At 48.4% G+C, this 19,174-nt stretch overlaps 2 protein-coding genes across 3 annotated transcripts in view; both read right to left on the reverse strand.

Annotated features, from left to right (window-relative positions):
- Positions 1-10,889, reverse strand: part of elmo1 (engulfment and cell motility 1 (ced-12 homolog, C. elegans)) — an 84,161-nt gene extending 73,272 nt beyond the window's left edge. Inside the window, exon 1 of the mRNA XM_056582294.1 lies at positions 10,720-10,889. The gene's annotated coding sequence lies outside the window, so the exon portion shown is untranslated. The remainder of the gene's footprint in view (positions 1-10,719) is intronic.
- A 1,674-nt stretch (positions 10,890-12,563) lies between these two features.
- Positions 12,564-19,124, reverse strand: rp9 (RP9 pre-mRNA splicing factor). Of its 2 annotated transcripts, XM_056583355.1 has the most exons (6): positions 18,764-19,124; positions 18,558-18,588; positions 18,337-18,466; positions 17,372-17,463; positions 16,762-16,823; positions 12,569-14,297 (listed from the first exon to the last, which is right to left on the reverse strand). In XM_056583355.1, exons 1-6 carry the CDS (start codon positions 18,907-18,909, stop codon positions 14,054-14,056), a joined length of 705 nt encoding a protein of 234 aa, XP_056439330.1. In that variant the 5' UTR covers positions 18,910-19,124; the 3' UTR covers positions 12,569-14,053. The 2 variants fall into 2 exon arrangements, with proteins under 2 accessions (XP_056439331.1, XP_056439330.1); XM_056583356.1 differs by lacking the exon at positions 16,762-16,823 and having other exon boundaries at positions 12,564-14,297; positions 18,764-19,121.
- Positions 19,125-19,174: the final 50 nt, after the last annotated feature.

The raw sequence follows: 19,174 nt of genomic DNA on the forward strand, positions 1-19,174 counted from the left end.
GTTGAAAATAGGCTGTTGTGGCGGTGGCTGTGTGTGCTCCCCACCCTAGAGAAGGTAAAGGCAATTTTTGATAAAGGAAAAAATGAAATGACAAAAAAAACAGAGCAGAGGAGAAGTGGAGGTTGAGATAAGGCTACTCTTCCAATCCTCGGGGAAGGACTCTAGAACGAACACACACACACACACACACACACACACACACACACACACACACACACACACACACACACACACACACACACACACACACACACACACACACACACACACACACACACACACACACACACACACACAGCTTCAATCTATCTTGCCCACTACTGTGGAGCAATCTTCAAAGGTAGCCCCTTCAACCATGAATCAAATACTTTGCCTTCAACAATTCTGCATGCATCCCACAACGATCACCGAAAAACTAGACAACTTTTTATGTTATCTCATTGTTATTTCAGTGTGATTAGTCCCAACATTCAAACCAGAACATATTCTCCAAAACAATCGCACACAGTTTGCTAAGCCTAGCGGTGCTAACTCTGCAAGGTTAACGTGTTTGACCGCTATGGAGACATAGCCTGGCTATACCTCCAGCCCGGTACCATTATGATCGGACTGGTGGCTGTCATCACAACGTAATGGTAATGACCCTCCACAGGCCAATGGAACGACAGCAGATGGCTACGGAACAGCACTTGCTGGGAAGCCACTCTGCTATTACAGCCATACACTTTGGCTTTCTATCGGTCTCCCTTGTGTGACACGCACGCACGCACACACCCACAGCATGTGTGGAGTTTACGTGTCGTCAATGGACTCAGTCACACCATAGACCCATCGCTTCGCGGTGACTGGCACAGGGGGAGGGGGGGGGGGGGGGGCAACAAAGAAGCCACTGAGGCATCCACGAGCACATGTGCCCACCCACACACACACACACACACACACACACACACACACACACACACACACACACACACACACACACACACACACACACACACACACACACACACACACACACACACACACACACACAGCAAGCTGTCATTCAGCCCACCCACAGCCCCCCAGCTGTGGCTACTAAATCCATCTATGCTTCATCTATTACTTGCACATGTGCACGTGAGCGAGCACCCAAAAAGAACACACACACACACACACGTGTGCGTATGAACAAATACACGTCTTGCATGACTTCAGGCAAACAAACTGTCCCAAGTTTACCACAACTCCCCCCTGAACCCTGTGCTGTCTGAGTGACGCGTGGAGCCGCTGTTTCACTCTCACACCAAACTGAATCTCAGAGGGCCTCTCCCCCAAACATAGACATAGGAGTTCACTTGAGACCTACAGTAGCCAAGTGCACTCTAACCACACACACACACACACACACACACACACACACACACACACACACACACACACACACACACACACACACACACACACACACACACACACACACACACACACACACACACACACACACACACACACACACACACAAAGAGGCTAAATCCATAAAGCATGATGGGCCAGCCAGTGCAGCAGGCACACACACAAACACGTGAACCCTGCTGGTTGGGTGGCTCATCGGCTCCCTACCCGGCCCTTTTGTCCTGCCTGCTGTTTATCCACTGGCCCTGCCACCCCGCCCTTTCCTCCCTTTCATGATGACCTCACCCCTCGCGCCACAATGCCTTCTCCCTGGGTTCCTCCCCTTGTCCTCAAGCCTTGGCCTCACGACGGGCCTTTGAACCTCCAGACCTCACGGTTCCCCGGGGCAGAGAGGGGAGCGGTGGCTCTGGCTAGCCCGCACCCAAAAGGCCTTTCATGGGGTCTCGCCCCGGGACTGCAGGGCCCAGAATCTGAAGCCATTCATTAGGCGCTGCGAGCCCACGGACGCCCTGCTATCCTCCCCGCCCCGTCGTAAAAACCCTAAACAACAACTGCAGGCTGGGGTCAGGGAGGAGGGGGTTGGGAGGAGCGTGGTGGAGGGGAGGAGGAGACACGCAGACCGCCGGCTGGATGAGGGTGAAGCGGCTCATTTTGGCGACAGGGCACGGCACTCCAGAAAGAGGGGTTTATTTTAGCCTTATATGGGGTTGCACATGTGTATGGTTGCACACAACCCCACAGCTATTTGAGATGGGGGGCCGGGGGGGCAGGGAGGGAGGGGGGAGGGGAGGGGAGTCACCAAAATAAGACAACTGAACCCATGGAGGACATTCCTCGGGCCGGCCTTTTCATTCTTGCGGGTACGATGTCACTGGAATGATGTCATCTTCTACTAACCCTCTCCCACTGCCCCCCCCCCCCCGCACGCCCGCCCCCCTGTCGACAGCAACTCAATCTCTGTGTAAAAAAATTAAAAAGACCCATACTGCATGCATGGTATGCCTCACTTAGTCAGTCTTTCTTGTAAGTGACAGAAAGAAAAATGCTAATAGCAGAGCTAAACACATTACACCGTACAGAGACAAAGGCAAGGGGGGGGGTCTGCTCTTCCCCACTCGTTCAGAGAACTGTTGTTACGGCAGGAAATAACTCATTGGTCACATGCAGGAAACGGGCGGAAGTAGCCTCGTTCTGCTGAGAACACGTTTCCACGAATACCGCCCCCCCCCCCCCCCCCTCCCCGACAGGGAAAGCACCTCTCACCTTGACATTTCCATGCGGTTACATAAAAAAATAAGTGCACCACAACCTGGTGCCCTTCAACCCCAGCCCTCAGAGGACACAGCCCCCCCATGCCAATAGGTGCAGGCCCCCCCCCCCGCCACTAATACATTGTATTGCTATCAATCGCACAAGCCAGCATCCCCTCACTGCTTTATGGTACAGAATAATACCTGCCATGTCCACCGCCCCGCCTTCTCTCAACACGCGCTCTGAATCTTTGAATGAACGTGTGTGATGAGAAAATGCAGCTCGGCTGGTTAGACGTACAAAGAGAGATGCGCAGAGATTCCCCGGAGCAGGCGTCCCCCCTTTCCAGACAACAAAAGGGGACTAGAGGGGAGAGACAGGCCCCGGAGGCAGCAGTTAGCGCTGCTGGTCCTGCTGCAGCAGCACCTCACCCCGTCTGGCTGGCTGATGAGTCGCGCCAACCCCAGCTAACTAAAGCCTGGACCCTGCCCCCTGATGAGTCACGCCAACCACAGCTAACTAAAGCCTGGACCCTGCCCCCTGATGAGTCGCGCCAACCCCAGCTAACTAAAGCCTGGACCCTGCCCCCTGATGAGTCGCGCCAACCACAGCTAACTAAAGCCTGGACCCTGCCCCCTGTGGAGGTATAACAGAAGCTCAGCGCCTGGACCACAGCGAGTACAATAGGATCTTTGAACTCTCACCGTCTTTACTTCAAGCACTGTTTTCTTAACTTGTACGGCTACTGCTAAAAAGGTAGCGGTATGACGTGATTGTGATTCGGAAATGCTTAAATATTACATTGCAAACAAATAAATCACATTGTTTTCCGCCGGGGAAGGAGTGAAAGATGTAAAGTTGTTGTGAATAATCGCCATCGTAACATTGGAAGATATTGGTGACTGTCAGTGACATTGTTCCATCCTGCGTTTTGGATGAGGTCCGCACCCATACGTCAGCCCATCACATTTGAAAGTACAAACGTAACTTTTGGGAAGAAAAAAAAACGATTAAAGTGACTAATATCCAGAGCCAAAACGGTTTGCTACTTCCGACAAGCTTTCCTCAGATGAACTCAACTGACATTAACTGAACATTTGCCATAGCTTTTCTGGAACAGACTTGGACACCATCCCTGCAGAGGGCCTCTGGGCACAGAGACAAAGATACACTTGAAAAAAAAAGAAATATATATTTAAATAGTGAATAAAAAGTGAAAGGACAGCTTATGTTGGCAGTGGCGCATGGCCTGGCATGGCTGTGATGCAGGTGGGGCAGGTGGGCTACAGATGGGGGGAGGGGGGGGGGGGGGGATGGTCAAGTTGAGCGTGATGCTGGTGCATGTCAAAATGCACGCCGAGGTCGGACCACAGATGGCAAGGCGTGCCCATATTATGAGACAATTACAAAGAAAGAGGCAAGTAGCATCCTGGGCTATCTGGGTAGGATCATGTGGGTGTAGCTATGTTTATGCATCCATTATCCGTCTGGATAGGATAATGTTGGTTTAGCTTTGGATGTGTATCCATTATCTCTCTAGATAGGATTATGTGGGTGTACCTATGTCTGTGTGTACATCATCTTTCTGGAAGGATAGTGTGAGTGTAGCTATGGTTGTGTATCCAGAATATCTCTGGATAGGATTACGTGGGTTTAGCTATGTTTTGTAACCATAATGGACATTTTTGCCAAAATAAACACATATTATTGTAATTACTGTGCGGCTAGCCTCGGGAGACATTAAGTGATAGATAATTGTGTGTGTGTGTGTGTGTGTGTGTGTGTTCCCCTGTAACATTTGTGTTTCTCTGAACCATTGATATAGGGAGTCTCTTTTAAATCCGTCATCAATCCTCATGTTAACCAGTAGTAAGGAAGACTAAAGGAACAAAGGAAATAATGTTCAGTGGCATTGTATTTTCATGAGTTGAGAGATTGTTGTGATACGATACACCATTTGAGTGTGCCATAATAAATATTGAATGCTAAATGGTGATCTTTCACAACGAAGCTTTGATCCACGAGCAGAACTGTTGAATACGATCACTGAATCAGAGTATGCCCGTTTTGTTATTCCAGACTTATAGGACTCAACGTGCCCCGAATGCCTACCTCCCGGTACATAATGGAGGTGTAAATGCATGGACGGATATTGAACAGCTTTCAAAATAGAGGGGGGGGGGGGGGATCAGGGCTTGTCTCTATTGGCTAGTTAGGACTACCCCCCCTGCCAGAGGGTTCAAAAGAGGGCAGGCGGAGAGAGATGTACGCGTCGGGCGAATTAATCCGATCCAGATGCTCAGCGGTGAGAGAGGTGCTTCCGGTGGTCAGAGTGTGGGCAGATAAAGGGTTTAAATTGGGGGGGGGGGGGGGGGGGGGCATCCTTATTTAACAATGTAGGATTGAGGATGTGAGGGCGAGGGATCTTGAGATGTGAAGCTGCTGCTGCTGCTTGTGATGCTGATGGAGGGAGGGTGGGGTTAAAGGTCAAGGACCGGCCAGCACCAGGGAGGGGCTGGCCCTTCTTATGAGTGTGTCTCTTGTGGGTAAGTGGGTTTCTCTTGAGCATGTATATGTGAGTGAGTGAGTGAGTGAGTGAGTGAGTGAGTGAGTGAGTGAGTGAGTGAGTGAGTGAGTGAGTGAGTGAGTGAGTGAGTGAGTGAGTGAGTGAGTGAGTGAGTGAGTGTATGATATCACATTGTTAAGAGTCCTTCAATGTTTTTGATTTACCATGCGATGACTGACAGGAGGTTGAAGACCCCCACTTCAAATTGTGGACTCATATTTCCCTGGACGGAGATGGAGCGGGACGACGACCTTGCCATGTTATAGAGAGGGAGAGGGAGAGGGAGGGGGAGAGAGAGAGGGAGAGAGAGAGAGAAAAGCCTCCGACCCTGTCTGTGTTGACTAGCCTAATGGAAAACGCACCCATACTGCGCGTTCTGCCCCACATTGACAGAATGGGTTCGACTTGAATCTGCACCCGAGCATTAATTATGCAGTACATTTGGCTTCCCCGTTCATTTTACTCCATTCTGAAATTAAACCCTATATTCTTCTACCGGGACGAAGAGGAGAAGAAGAAAAAAACAAAGGGGGGGGGGGGGGGGGGGGGGGCGGACGTGACTGAAATATCTATACGGTAACCATGGGAGATGCGCCCCATAAACTTTATTTCCACAGGGTTTACTGAGCCAATTCACTTGATCCCACTACTTAAAAGCACCATTAGGAGGGGAGGGGGAGGGGTTATTAGTGAGAGGACGGGTGGTAACTTTAACACTTGTATGGCGCTGCGCTTGAAGTGGTCGTCGGCCCGACAACGGAGGTGAAGAAGCAGGAGGGAAGCAGAGGAGAAAGTGCCGAAGAGAAGCCGGAGCCCGAGTAAAAATAGAGGGAATAAAAAAAAGGCGGCGTCCAAACAGCAGCATCCGCCGCATCCGGGGGGAAAGAGAATGAACTGAAAGGAAGTCGTTGGAGCCGGTTCTTTCAAAGCCAGCCACCCGCTCTCCCAGCCACCCCTCCTCCTCCAGGTGTTCTTTGTCCCACATCCAGCCTTTCATGCTAACTCTCAAAGCAGCCTAAACACTGTTCAGAGGTGCTACACCGGGCTCGGATGTTTAGAACAAGAAAATCACAAGAAAAAGAAGGAAGAGGAGGAGTGTACATGGTTACTGTCAAGTGTCCGTCGGAGGTGGCAGTTTGGAGACAATAAGTGTTTCTCGTGCACGCACACACACACACACACACACACACACACACACACACACACACACACACACACACACACACACACACACACACACACACACACACACACACACACACACAGGCCAGCTGACTAGGGCTCTAAGGAGTCACTCTCTCTGGGCGGACGCAGAGCTGTGGAGGGTTTCAGTGTGAAAGGGGAGGGGGCAGAGTGTCACCGTGGGATCCACAGAGGACATGAACTGTCCGCTCCCAACGCCCGCCTGCCACTCCAGCGTGATGGGATGGATGGAGCTGGCAGTCCATCTAAACAACGAGAACACCTGGAAGCTATATTAATAGAGTCATTTGATACAGAAGGGTGATAATGAGGGAAGAGGAGGGGGAGGAAAGAATAGGCAGCTGAACAGGAACTTTCGAGTTTGCACACATTGATTGAATTAATAAATAAATGCATTACCCTTGCCAACAGTTTTGTAAACACCGCACAACAAACGGATAGACAAGGGGAAACGCTGCGATTGGGTAAACAATAATGATTGGAGTATGCAGAATTACACAGAGTCACAACACCAGTCACCCATTCATGGCTGATACAAGCATGGACACACGCGCACGCACAAGTCTGTTTGTTTGAGTACTTCTGGAGCAAAAACAGAAAGCAATTGAGTATGTGTTACACAAATACACGATTCTACACTGGCATGCACAAATATTGCACACTATACGTACATGACAGTTATAGAAACTCCACAAGGGTCGCTGATTGGAGAGGGTAACACAGTGGATGTCCGGTTACCCATGTGCACCGCCATTAATCCAATGAAAGCTATATGCTTCTAAAGCAAGCACCGCTAGCATGTATGGGAACAGAGAGTGCCTCTCTGACTACTTCAACTCAGTTAAAGCCACACTGGGACGCTCTCAAGGCAGCCAGACGCTAACCGCTAATGCGAGCGAACACACACACACACACACACACACACACACACACACACACACACACACACACACACACACACACACACACACACACACACACACACACACACACACACACACACACACACACACACACACACACACACACACACACACACACCAGAGCTCAGAAGCTGTTCCATAGCCGGGATGCAACTGGCCGGGCTGAGAGGTTGGGCCAGGCGATCGAAGGGTTTTCTGGGTCAACCAGGGCAATGAAATCTAAAGACCTTAATAAAAGGCTTGCACATGGTCGCACTACCGTAACACTATGGATCGCATGAGCACCAAGGCATATGGTCCTCGTCCTTATTGGTATGCACATTAGCACCAGAGCACAACTACAGGAGCAACTCAGAAGATCAACCATCTCCCTGCCCTGAGATTTCCTGTAATGGGGAGCTTATCTACAGCCTTATCATCAGAACCAGTAGTCTCTCTCTCTCACACACACACACACACACACACACACACACACACACACACACACACACACACACACACACACACACACACACACACACACACACACACACACACACACACACACACACACACACACACACACACACACACACTAGAGTCTGTAGAATAACTTCTACAACAGCAGATTTCTTTTGTATTTCAGTCATAGCATTCTTATTCGTACAAGCATCTCTCCAACTGACGCCCCCTACTACTGTGTGTCCTCCTAGCTCTGATCTAGGCCGTCTGGAAAAACGTCAATTTACACCTACCGTGCCGTTTTAATTAACTCGCACCGCAGGGAGCAATTAAACAAGGCAACATTAATCTTATGCAAAAAAAGCAACCCAAAAAAAAACAGCCACAAATTGAGTCTTATAGCAAGACTCCATGGCATAGGATGTTTGCGCTCGGGAACGCCACGAGTGAGGGTTGTTGTGATTAGAGATTTTTAGTATTACTCTATTAATCCAAATGGCAAATAGCACTCATAGCTGCAGAGGAAGAAAGCTGGCAGTGAGGGAAGGGGAGCTAGCGGTTGAGATGTCCTAGCGAAGGATGTCACTCAGCAACGAGGAGCTCCTGGGCGGAAGAAAGGGGAAATGAGCCCATTAAGATGGTCAGATAACGAGGGTGGAGGGGAGGACGGATGTGTGTGTGTGCATGGGTGGAACAGGCATCCCTCTGGGAGGAAGGGAAGGATGAGGAAGAGAGGGAGGAGGAAGAGGATACGGAGGAAGCACAGCATCACAGGGAACCAGCCGATAGATTTAGCACACAGAGGGAAGCAACTTAGATGGGAGGAGTATGTGGGGTGTTTCACTGTAGGAAACGCAGCAAATGAGAGAAAGGTAAAGGCAAGAAGGGGAAGCAAAAGAAAGAGCGTGCGCACGCGAGAGAGAAAGCTGATGAGTGGAGCTCCTAAAACTAGGGGGAGGTGAGAAGGTGTCAAACGGCAAGCACTGTTAGTTCGCACATGTGGGCACACACACACACACACACACACACACACACACACACACACACACACACACACACACACACACACACACACACACACACACACACACACACACACACACACACACACACACACACACACACACACACACCTCTGTCTCTCTCTACCTCCCGCTAATAATCCAATATTGACATTACAATTTCACACACGACACCAATCACTGTAAAAACAAAGACTCCACATCCAAGTGGAATTCAACACCTCATGGTGGCCTGGTCAGTCCCTCCTAGATCTTCCTTCCTCTCCTCGTTTCATGTCTTTTTGTTGCAACCCTAGGTGTTCATGTCTGTCTGCCATTTAGGAGCCTGTGGGGATGGAGACGTGTTTATTTGGGCAGGGCAGCGATGGAGAACCGGGGAGGTTCTCGCTCTGGCCTATAAAACTAGAGTTCTCCTGTGAGGGTGTGCATTCCTCTGACATAAAGGTCCCTGAGCTGGTTGTATGAAATGAATAAAACCTCAGGAATACAGCTACTGGCACAGTTATTGGACAGCTCATCATCACAAGGCAAAGGGACAGGCCCCCAGCCCCCCCCAAACACCCCTACTAGACCAGTCAAACAGGATGGTGCGTTTAACTTTGTGGTGTGTGTCATAACAGGAATTCCAAACAACCAAACACTTTTTGGACTACTTTAGCCACAGCAGACTACAGACAACCACCAAACCGGCCTCCAGAGATTTAGACGTCTGCTATCTGCCCGGAATATCAATCCCTTGTTTAATATAGCAACATGGGCCAGTTAGCCACACACACACACACACACACACACACACACACACACACACACACACACACACACACACACACACACACACACACACACACACACACACACACACACACACACACACACACACACACCTCTAACTTTCTACACTGCCGTGGGTCTGCGCTAAAAGAAAAAACACACTACAACTGCAGTACACGACAAGCCGCGGGCTAGCATGTCTGCGTGGAGCGCCCCTGTGGAGGATGTGTTTCTATCAGGGATATGATCGGGCTCCTGTGCTGTTCAGCTGGACCTTGGGCCCGGGTGTGCCTGAGGAATCATGACAACGGGAACAACACTTAAGAACTGAAAACATTGGATGACGCGGCCCAATACAATGACGCTTGTTTGTAGATTAAGATAATGCAACCCGCCAATGCACAAGTAGCCAAGGGACACCACCACCACCCCCAGAATGGACAGTTGGACAGACAAGATACTAAGGCCTGAAGTTCCAGTTGTTACGCTCTGTAGCCAGAAACTTATAAGTCCATAATATATAACACGGGCTCTCTCGCTTTTGCCTCCAAATCCAGTCCCAGAGCGGCCGGCATGCTGTGCAGGAGCTGCACTACGCACCCACTAGGCTGCTCTTTAATTGGCAGGGGGATGAAGATTCAGCCATCCACACATAGGTAGCAATTTTGGAGCAGGCGAAACAGTAGGCTATGCACTTAAAGATGACTAAACAAGTGCACTAAAAGACAACACATTGTGCACTTGGTTAGCTCCCTGTGACTATTTATAAGTTTGCTTCTTTCTGCACTTTCAGTGAAACTCGGTACTGCGTTTTCTGTCCAAAAAACGCATGAAGCGAATCCTTTTATGAGGATGAACAACGACGCCTTTGACGTACATGTTAAATAACATTGACTGATTCCATAGCTCTCCTCTCCAAAAGTAGCTGACAGATTAGAAAGGGAGAGAGTGAGCGAGAGAGAGCGAGAGAGATACACATTGACTGTACTGTGTTAACATGCACAGAAACGTTGTTTGCTAAATCAAAGCGCAGCGACTATAGACAGCATCGTTGAACACTGAGTATTCTGCGATCATCGCCAACACATCTAGCTCCGACCCACCACGACTCGGACACATTGTAGAAGACATGCGATCTTTCACCAACCTGGGCAAGCGCGGCGACTTCCTCCAGCTATAGCGCTGATGTTCGGAGTTTGCGTGTGTGCGTGTGTCACACACTACGGTCTTGTGTTTTCGCTCTCTCTCCGGTCTCCCTCCTCTCCGGTGCTGTGTGGAGATAGTGCTGATGTTTCCACTTCCTTCTTTCTTTCGCCGTCTGCTGGCTGAGTTGGCTCGACTCCCTCGTCTGCACTGAGCAGCAGCGATGAGAGTGTGAAACGGGGGGGGGGGGGAGACACACACACACACACACACACACACACACACACACACACACACACACACACACACACACACACACACATACACCACGCGCACACACCGCGAGCGTGCACGCACCGTAACCACACGCACACACGCACGCGCGCGCGCGTATCCACAGTTGAGTACGGGACCATGAGTCCTGCAGCAGCAATAACTCATTTCGTTTCATAAAATATGTGGAACATTTAGGGGGAAATGAGGGGACATGTTGAGAGGTTAAGAAGGGTGGGACAAGGGACAGGACTCTGTCTTGGTTCCACAGTCGACCACCTGGCCGGTGGAGGAGCAGCAGTATGAATAATTGATACGTATTGATTTCTTTATGTCATTAATAACACGCATTCGGACCGGTGTCCTGGGGTTTACAGACGTAGCTCTATAACCAGAAAAAAAAAATTCGTTACAACATAGGCCTATAGACAGTTTAAATTCTACCGTGTGCCTACATTGTGGAGGAGTTGGTCGACGCTGTACTACATGTCCCCTGGACTTTAATGAGAATGCATTTCATGTTGTAGCCTGTGGAGTCAACGGTCAGACGGCATGGACGCTTCATGTGTGCGTAGAGGCCTTCGAAACTGACTGCGCGTGACCGACCGCGACCCCCGCGCAGCTCCTTGCGTCATACCCCACAGCGCGAGTTTAGGGCGGGGGGGACGGGGACGCTAGGGACCCCTCACTGACTCCACCCTAGTCCGTTTGTTATGAGGCAAGGTCATTGGCCTATTCTTACTGTTTTTTAATGAATTGTGAATTCGACTGATGGATGAAATGAATTTGATATAAAAGTAACCTTAGTTTAAAGTTACAGCTTCTGTAAACTTAAAACAATTTTTATATCAATAACACATGCTCTTTTTTTTTTTCTAATTCTCCACCTTCCATATAGGGCTGAAATAAGGGATAGATAAAGTAGACGGGAGGTTCAAAAAGACACAGTAGTCTATGATGCAGATCAATGTACAGAGGTGCCAATCCTTCAATATGTCTGCCCAGGCCTTCCCACTCGCCTCGCCCCTCCTCCCTCCAGATCATCGCTCCAGATCGAATGTACACCTGCATATGTGAGATGGAAATACCTTTGACTGAATTGGTTATTATTTACTTAGGCATAGACAGAAATTCTATGTTTTACAATCAGACAGAGCATTTTTACCTTTTGGAAGGCATTTCTTTATGGGTTGCCCCTGACACTGAGATTGACCCACTCTGTTGTGTAACAAGACAGAGTGTTTCAATAAAGAGCCAGGCGCTCTCTCTCTCTCTCACCCTCCCTCTCCCTCTCTCTACGTGGCAGAACCTTTCCTCTTCGACCAGAACTCATCTGGGAGATTCACGGTTTTATTGAGAGAAAGAGTGAGAGACTGGGTGAGAGAGGGAGAGAGAAAGAGAGATTGAGTGGGGATAAGAGAGGGGGAGGAGTTGGGTGTGTGTGTGTGTGTGGGGGGGGGGGGGGTATATGGAATAGACTGCTTTAGTGGAGGTACATTTATCTTCAGTTTGAACGCACACACACACACACACACACCAGCTGCCATGAAAATAATAAAAACCCAAATGAATCTTTCAAGCGTCAACCAGAGTATGTTCTGATAAGGCTTTATGAAGCCATAGCTTGCATGGAACACGTACTGCTGACATATTTGCACATCCCCCCCCCACACACACACACACACTCACCAGCCTCCATGCATGGCGCTTAACAAAACGTCAACACAAACATCTAAATTGAAATTGTGTCTGTGCTCCCCGCAGACTCAGACTAATTGTCTCTCCATCAGGGTCATTAAGAAGGGGGAATGTTTCTAATGAATCATTTCCTCAGGGATTCCCTTTGAAAACACACAGCTCATTAAGGACAGCCCAGAGTGCCAGCGAAGCCATCTTCTTTTGAGGCTTTGATGTGGCTGGGAAAGGGCCAGGGGTGTCTCCTACCTCGGTGTGAGAACACAAAAAGGTTTTTTTGGTGCAAGCAGCAACGCCGTAGCGGTCACGGTGTGTCCAGCCCACCCAGCCCTCCACACACGAGGATCATCAGCACACTGGGGGTCTGGTTCTGCCTCCGCCCAGAGACCTGTGGTTCGGGTCGCGTTGAGGGGGAGCGGAGCTACGGAGGTTTAGATCGGAGCGCTTGGTTTAAATAGGTGAAGTTTTAGTGTGAATCATGCTTCGCTGGAGGTTATAAAAGACTGGTTAGGCTTTACGGAAGATGGCGTTCTATTGGAAAACTGTTCAGCGAAGGTGATATGACACTTTGTTTTTATTAGAATTTGCCAAACAACAGCGGGATAACAGTCATTTGTTTGCCATAAATAGGAAAAAAAAAATCCTATACATCGTTGCTTTGACTTTTGGAGAAGAAACCCTTTTTCAGATAAGTTAACTGATGTTTTATAGGCTACAACAGTCATAAGCATTAACATTCCTGCATGTGTTGGCTTTAACATCTGCTTTTGTCAAAGAACTATAAAATAAGGCAAACCAACAACCATGTTGTACAATCCTATGGTTAGCATCCTTCCTTCCAGCAAAACGGCACCGAAGAAAAATGCCAATTCAATGAAAATACAATCGGATAATGACATGCTGCATTCGCCAACTAATTTTCCTCCCAAAGACCAAAAAGGAAAGATCCTTTACATTACGTACAGAGCGGGCTGACTCAACTCAGAAGCCATGCAATTAGTGCACTTTGACACTACTGGAAGGACCACACACACACACACACGCGCACACGCAGTTGTTTATCACCCTGTAGCTTGTGACCCAATAAAGAGAATTTCAAGGGGATTCAAACGCTGGATCAAAATGAAATGAAGCCGAGTGATTTAACCTCCATAGATTATTCTATCAAAGGGTCAGGGCCGCCGGGTGGGGGGGGGGGAGTGGGGGTTGAAGTTAGTCACAACGCAGGCGGCGGGGGCTGCTGCGGCGGGCCCCCGAATGCCAGCATCACAGCCTCCCCCTGTTGCCGTGGACACCGCGGGCGGGCCGCATGCCAACCAAAGTCTCTGTGCCGCTCCCTGGAGATCACGCAGCGCAGGGGTCTACAGGGGTCAGTCAGAGCCCCCGGTCCGGGAGGACTTGTGGGATTGTGTTCGCCTCTTCTTCTTCTTAGGCTTCTTGTCGGCCTTTCCCTTCTTCTTCTTCTCCTTTTTCTTCTCCTTGTCCTTCTTCTTCTTCTTGCTGCTGTGGTGCTGCTTGGATGAGGAGGAGGAGGAGGAGGAGGAGGAGGAGGAGGAGGAGCTGTCCGAGTCGGAGGAGGTGGTGTCCTGGAGCAGCTGCTGAAGTTGCTGGATCCTGCATGGAGGAGAGGAGGAGGGACAGCATCAGGGGGTGGAGAGGAGATACAAGTTAGCTAGAGCGAGGATCAAAACCCTAAAGACTCCATCTCGTTACCGTACTGACCGGGCCTGGCAACACGGCCAAATGCTGGGTTCTGCCATGAGTAGCACTATCTAATCTTTCTGCTTTTGGTATTTAGCAGAGCATTTTATCACAAGCACCTTGCAGGTCATTGTAAATACATTCAGATACATAACTTTTAGCTGAAGATGGAGGACAGCAATCCCTGAAATATAAGCCAGTTTAGACTTGGAGTTGAGCGGAAACGGCTACCACTACTATTCAACAAGCGTACACGACAATATGCTTGAGGAATAATAGAAGAATAATGATAACTTATTGCATGCAGCACCTTTGATGCAGACAATGCAGCTCAAAGTGCTAGGACAGCTCAGCACAACCACGTCAGAATCATTTATAGAAGAAATAGAAGAGGAATAAGTAAAAAGATTGGAAAGAAAAAGGTAGTAATTGTATGCCAGGTTGTTTGGGATGTTTTCATCGGACGCTTGAAATGGTCTATTGAGTCCACTTCTCTAATATCAGTCGTTTGGTCTTTGATTTCCTCTTCCAAAAGAAACTAACTCCCAGGTAAACATCGTTATTCATCAGCAGGAAGAGGTGGGTGGCTGTACATTCTGAGAGAATCCCCACAAGGCAATAGAATAAGTATAGAAAAACAACATTGCGTCCCTTCTTTCGAAAATAAAGCTGTTCTCCCAGATGCTTGCTTGAGTGAGACCAAGCAGTGCATTTTTTAAGGAAGAGAGTGGATATATTTCTGTTTGGTTCACTGTGGTTGCTCTCACATTTGATAGAATTAAAATCACCGCCGAGCTCAGAGATGCCAGGTTGTTAAACAGCGGTTTCTGTAAGTGACCAGCAGAGGGGGGGGTGGGGGAGGGGTGTTCTATTCATAATGAGACATAGATCATTAAGTCATACTTGAATTAATGAGCGAATCTAAAATATTCCTATTCATGCACTATGTACACACAAACATATTTCTCTCTCATGTATCTTCCAAGAGATGGACGAGTCTGTTGTACAGGCACAGATGGACAGGGAAGGAGAGATGGCTGTTTAACATCTGGTGTAACCAGGAGCGCTACAGGTAAACACAGCTCCTTTTTAAGTAGGTCACATCAAGATGGGTTTCAGAGACGGTCCAAAGGGTTCGCACATGGCTTCGGCATGTGAGATCCATGTTGTCAACAAGGGGGAGCGGGAGGAGGACAATCAGCAGAGCTTTCCCCTGCTCCGACTGCATGATGTCAAGTGATGCTTCAGAACGAACCCTCTTCATCTTCACTGGACATGGTGGGAGTCTAAGATGTGTCTTATGACCTACTTCACCGTGCGGCACTGGGAACAGAAGGAAAAAAGGAAAACACGTCCCAGCAGCCAGCCAATTAAATTAGACGTGAATATGCTTAGATGCACTCTCAAGATTAAAACGGCATGAACCTTAAATAGAGTATCTCAGAAGGAGGAGAAGGAGGACAGCCGCAACCAACGGAGTAATACTTCCAAACAAGTGCACTCTCTAACTGCACTACCTTTACACTGTCCAACGTTGACTCAAGAGCCTGACCAATGGGGTAGGGCCGGGGTGTGTGTGTCTGACGACCAACCAGAACGGCGTGGCAACGCCAGACTGACCATCCCAGAAGGCCCTGTGGATCACCATTTTGTAAGGGGCAGCGAGGGACACACTCCTGAGACTGCTTGTGTGTGGCTGTTCCCACACTGGGAGAACAGTGGTGGAAAGCACTGCCTAGGGAGCCCAAGACACAACGACCCAGAGAGAGAGAGGGAGAGAGAGAGGGAGACGGCTTGTTACCCAGAGAGAGAGAGGGAGAGAGAGAGAGGGAGACGGCTTGTTACCCAGAGAGAGAGAGGGAGAGAGAGAGAGATGGCTTGTTACCCAGAGAGAGAGAGAGGGAGAGAGGGCTTGTTACCCAGCGAGAGAGAGGGAGAGAGGGCTTGTTACCCAGAGAGAGAGAGGGAGAGAGAGGGAGACGGCTTGTTACCCAGAGAGAGAGAGAGGGAGAGAGAGGGAGACGGCTTGTTACCCAGAGAGAGAGAGAGAGGGAGAGAGAGGGAGACGGCTTGTTACCCAGAGAGAGAGAGAGGGAGAGAGAGGGAGACGGCTTGTTTCCCACCGAGTGCTTCAAGGTCACCTGAGACTGTGCCGTTCCATTTGTGAAAATAGCTGAGTGATCTGTTGGGCTCAATCCAATGCAGTCAGTTGAGTCTAGAAGCTTTTTTTAGAGAAACCTTCTAGACTAAACTTAAGGTGCAGGGTTTACTTTATATCAGGTCATCGGCCACAGAAAGGCGCCGGAGCTGAACTAATGTTTGTGCCTCAGATGTTTATGAGGCAGCACCACTTCGGATGTTCAGATCACCCACGTACCTAGATTCCTTTTCATTCCTCTTGTTTTCTCGGATCAGGTCGTACATCGGGTCCTCATGTGCCTAGAGGAATAAAAATATACACAACCTGACACTTTGACTGTTCAGATAGAGCACCATTGTGAGACCTCAACTGTAGTATTATTAGCAGTAGTAAATACATGATAAAAAGCGGCGACCAAGACTGCAAGAGGAGATCAGCAGGAAGACCCTGAGATTTCAGAGGATCCAACCAGTGCACTTCCATTCATTGCTGTGTATGCGCTTTTCTGTTTACTTTCATATGCACTCCTCATTCAAGTGCTAGGTAAGAAAATAAGATGGAGCTGCATTTATGGTAATTGTTAAAGTGTTGTTAAGTGTATTCCTTCAGGGTGGATCCACTGTTAGGGAGCCTCTGTTCTGCTTCCAGGCTCATTAAACCAGGCTGTGCTCAAGCCTTCTGCTGCCAACATGCTCAACCCAGCCCTGTCTTGAACCTCAGGGTCGTGGGCCTCACCCTGGCTCGGGCTCAGAGTCATAGCTCCATGGCCGACAGCCCAAACACAACCTGACACGTGGATGGGTGACTGAGCACTGGCTGCTGGTGGCTTCTGAGGTGGTGAACTCACCACTCTGAACTGCTCCAGTTTTTGATTCCCTTTTGTGAAGAAGGGACACTCGCGATCTCCAGTCCTGTGGCCGTAGCGCTTGCATCTCCAGCCTGACACAAGAAACAAGACTCTGAAAAACAAACTAGACTCTGCATAGCCACCCCCTCACACTTATTGCAAGTTGTACGTCCCGGCACTTAATGTACGTTGTACTTAGTTATAGTACTTAGTAGGGCTGAACGATCTATCGTTTTCGACCGAAAATCGCGATCTCAAGCATTACGATTTTGGGATCGTCAAAGCTGCGGTTTTTTTTTTTTTTACAAAAGTGCAATTATTTTGATGCTGATGAGCCATTGAAATAAGTTTACTTAAGAAAGAGGGCTCTCTTTTTAATTGACTTTTTTGGTTGTTGTTTCTTAGGTACTTGAATAAACAGTCTTGCATTTGAAATCTGTTGCCAGCAGTTTTCATTATTGCATTACCTTAATGGAATTCATTGGTTATATTAATTTATACTGAAACTTGATTTAAAGAAAATAAATCGTGGTTGAAATCGAAACCGCAATCTCTACCAGAAAAATCGCAATTTCAATTTTTTCTTAAAATCGTTCAGCCCCAGTACTTAGTTGTTTAGCATCTTATTCTCGCTATCTCTGTTGTATATGAGGGAATGAGTTAAAGTAGTGATTGTTAGTGTCTAGCACTTGGTTCTATGAACATCCTTACTGTGCCAGGACCCATATATTTTTTCATAAGACAATTGTAAGACAAATGTACTTATAAGTCGCTTTGGACAAAACCGTCTGCTAAATGCCGTAAATGTTAACCACCAAAACCAACATTCTCTTTCGACTGAGCCCCCATTGACCATTCGGCATGTAGCCTCGTGAGAACCTTCTCTATGTTAAATCATATCTCGCATGTAAAGGTTATCTTCCACGTGCATTGGGCCAGTGTGAACGAGTGAACTTATAACTCACACTGCATCACCTTCACCTCCTTCCCAAGGGGCATCCACAGCCCCTTCGTCGGAGCACTTGCCAGGAAGTTCCTGGCATCTTCATTTTCCTCTGATTCAGGGATGCAATCCTCTGGTTTCTCTTCCCTCTCCTGTAACCACAATAACCGGTTAGAACCTAAATACTTACGCACACTCTAGATTAGGCCTAAAGGTCGGGTGAAGGTATGGGTGATGACATACCTTTATTAGTCCGGGAGGCGGTTTTTCGTAACTAGGTGAATGAAAGAACAATATATAACAATCAAGATGTGCATATTTTTTACTTTAGTAGGCTGCATTTCAGGATTAAGTTAGCGCGATGGATGGCAATGCCTTTAACTGCAACGTAGCATTTATAATTCATGCAAAAGTTAGTAAACCTTGAGCAGAGAGGATATACTACTCACAACGTCTCGATGTGCTTCAGCTTCTGCACTTCTTGGCTGAGTTTCTTGGTCTGAACCTTGAGCTTCTCCAGGTCATCTTTGGATTCCTTGTGTTTCTTGCGGTCTGTGCTGCTCTCCCTGTGTCGACTTCTCTTTTTGCTGGACATTTCATTGATTATTATTAAAAGAGCACCAACATAACAATCTTTCACACGTTCCCAGTGTTTCTATATCAATTTATACAATCTTTGTTTAAGCGTGGGTCAGAGATTGTATCTGCCGTGCTAACTCGCTAACTAGCCAAACAACTGTTTGTAGCTGTAACGTTACTTCCTGTGTAGCTGGGGACATCCCGTCCGCGCTCCAGCAGCACCACCTGCTGCACGAGGGGAGCTTTGCAGGGCATCATTTATTTATAATGCATCACATTTC

This window comes from Gadus chalcogrammus, chromosome 22 (assembly GCF_026213295.1).
Source record: "Gadus chalcogrammus isolate NIFS_2021 chromosome 22, NIFS_Gcha_1.0, whole genome shotgun sequence".
Lineage (NCBI taxonomy): Eukaryota > Metazoa > Chordata > Actinopteri > Gadiformes > Gadidae > Gadus > Gadus chalcogrammus.

Excerpts from the sequence above, each read along its gene's own strand:
- rp9 (XM_056583355.1), bottom strand. The coding sequence starts at position 18,909 with ATGTCCAGCAAAAAGAGAAGTCGACACAGGGAGAGCAGCACAGACCGC. Across the intron at positions 16,824-17,371 it reads AACTGGAGCAGTTCAGAGTG|GCACATGAGGACCCGATGTA; the intron begins GTGAGTTCACCA and ends TTATTCCTCTAG. Across the intron at positions 14,298-16,761 it reads AGGAATGAAAAGGAATCTAG|GATCCAGCAACTTCAGCAGC; the intron begins GTACGTGGGTGA and ends TCCTCCATGCAG.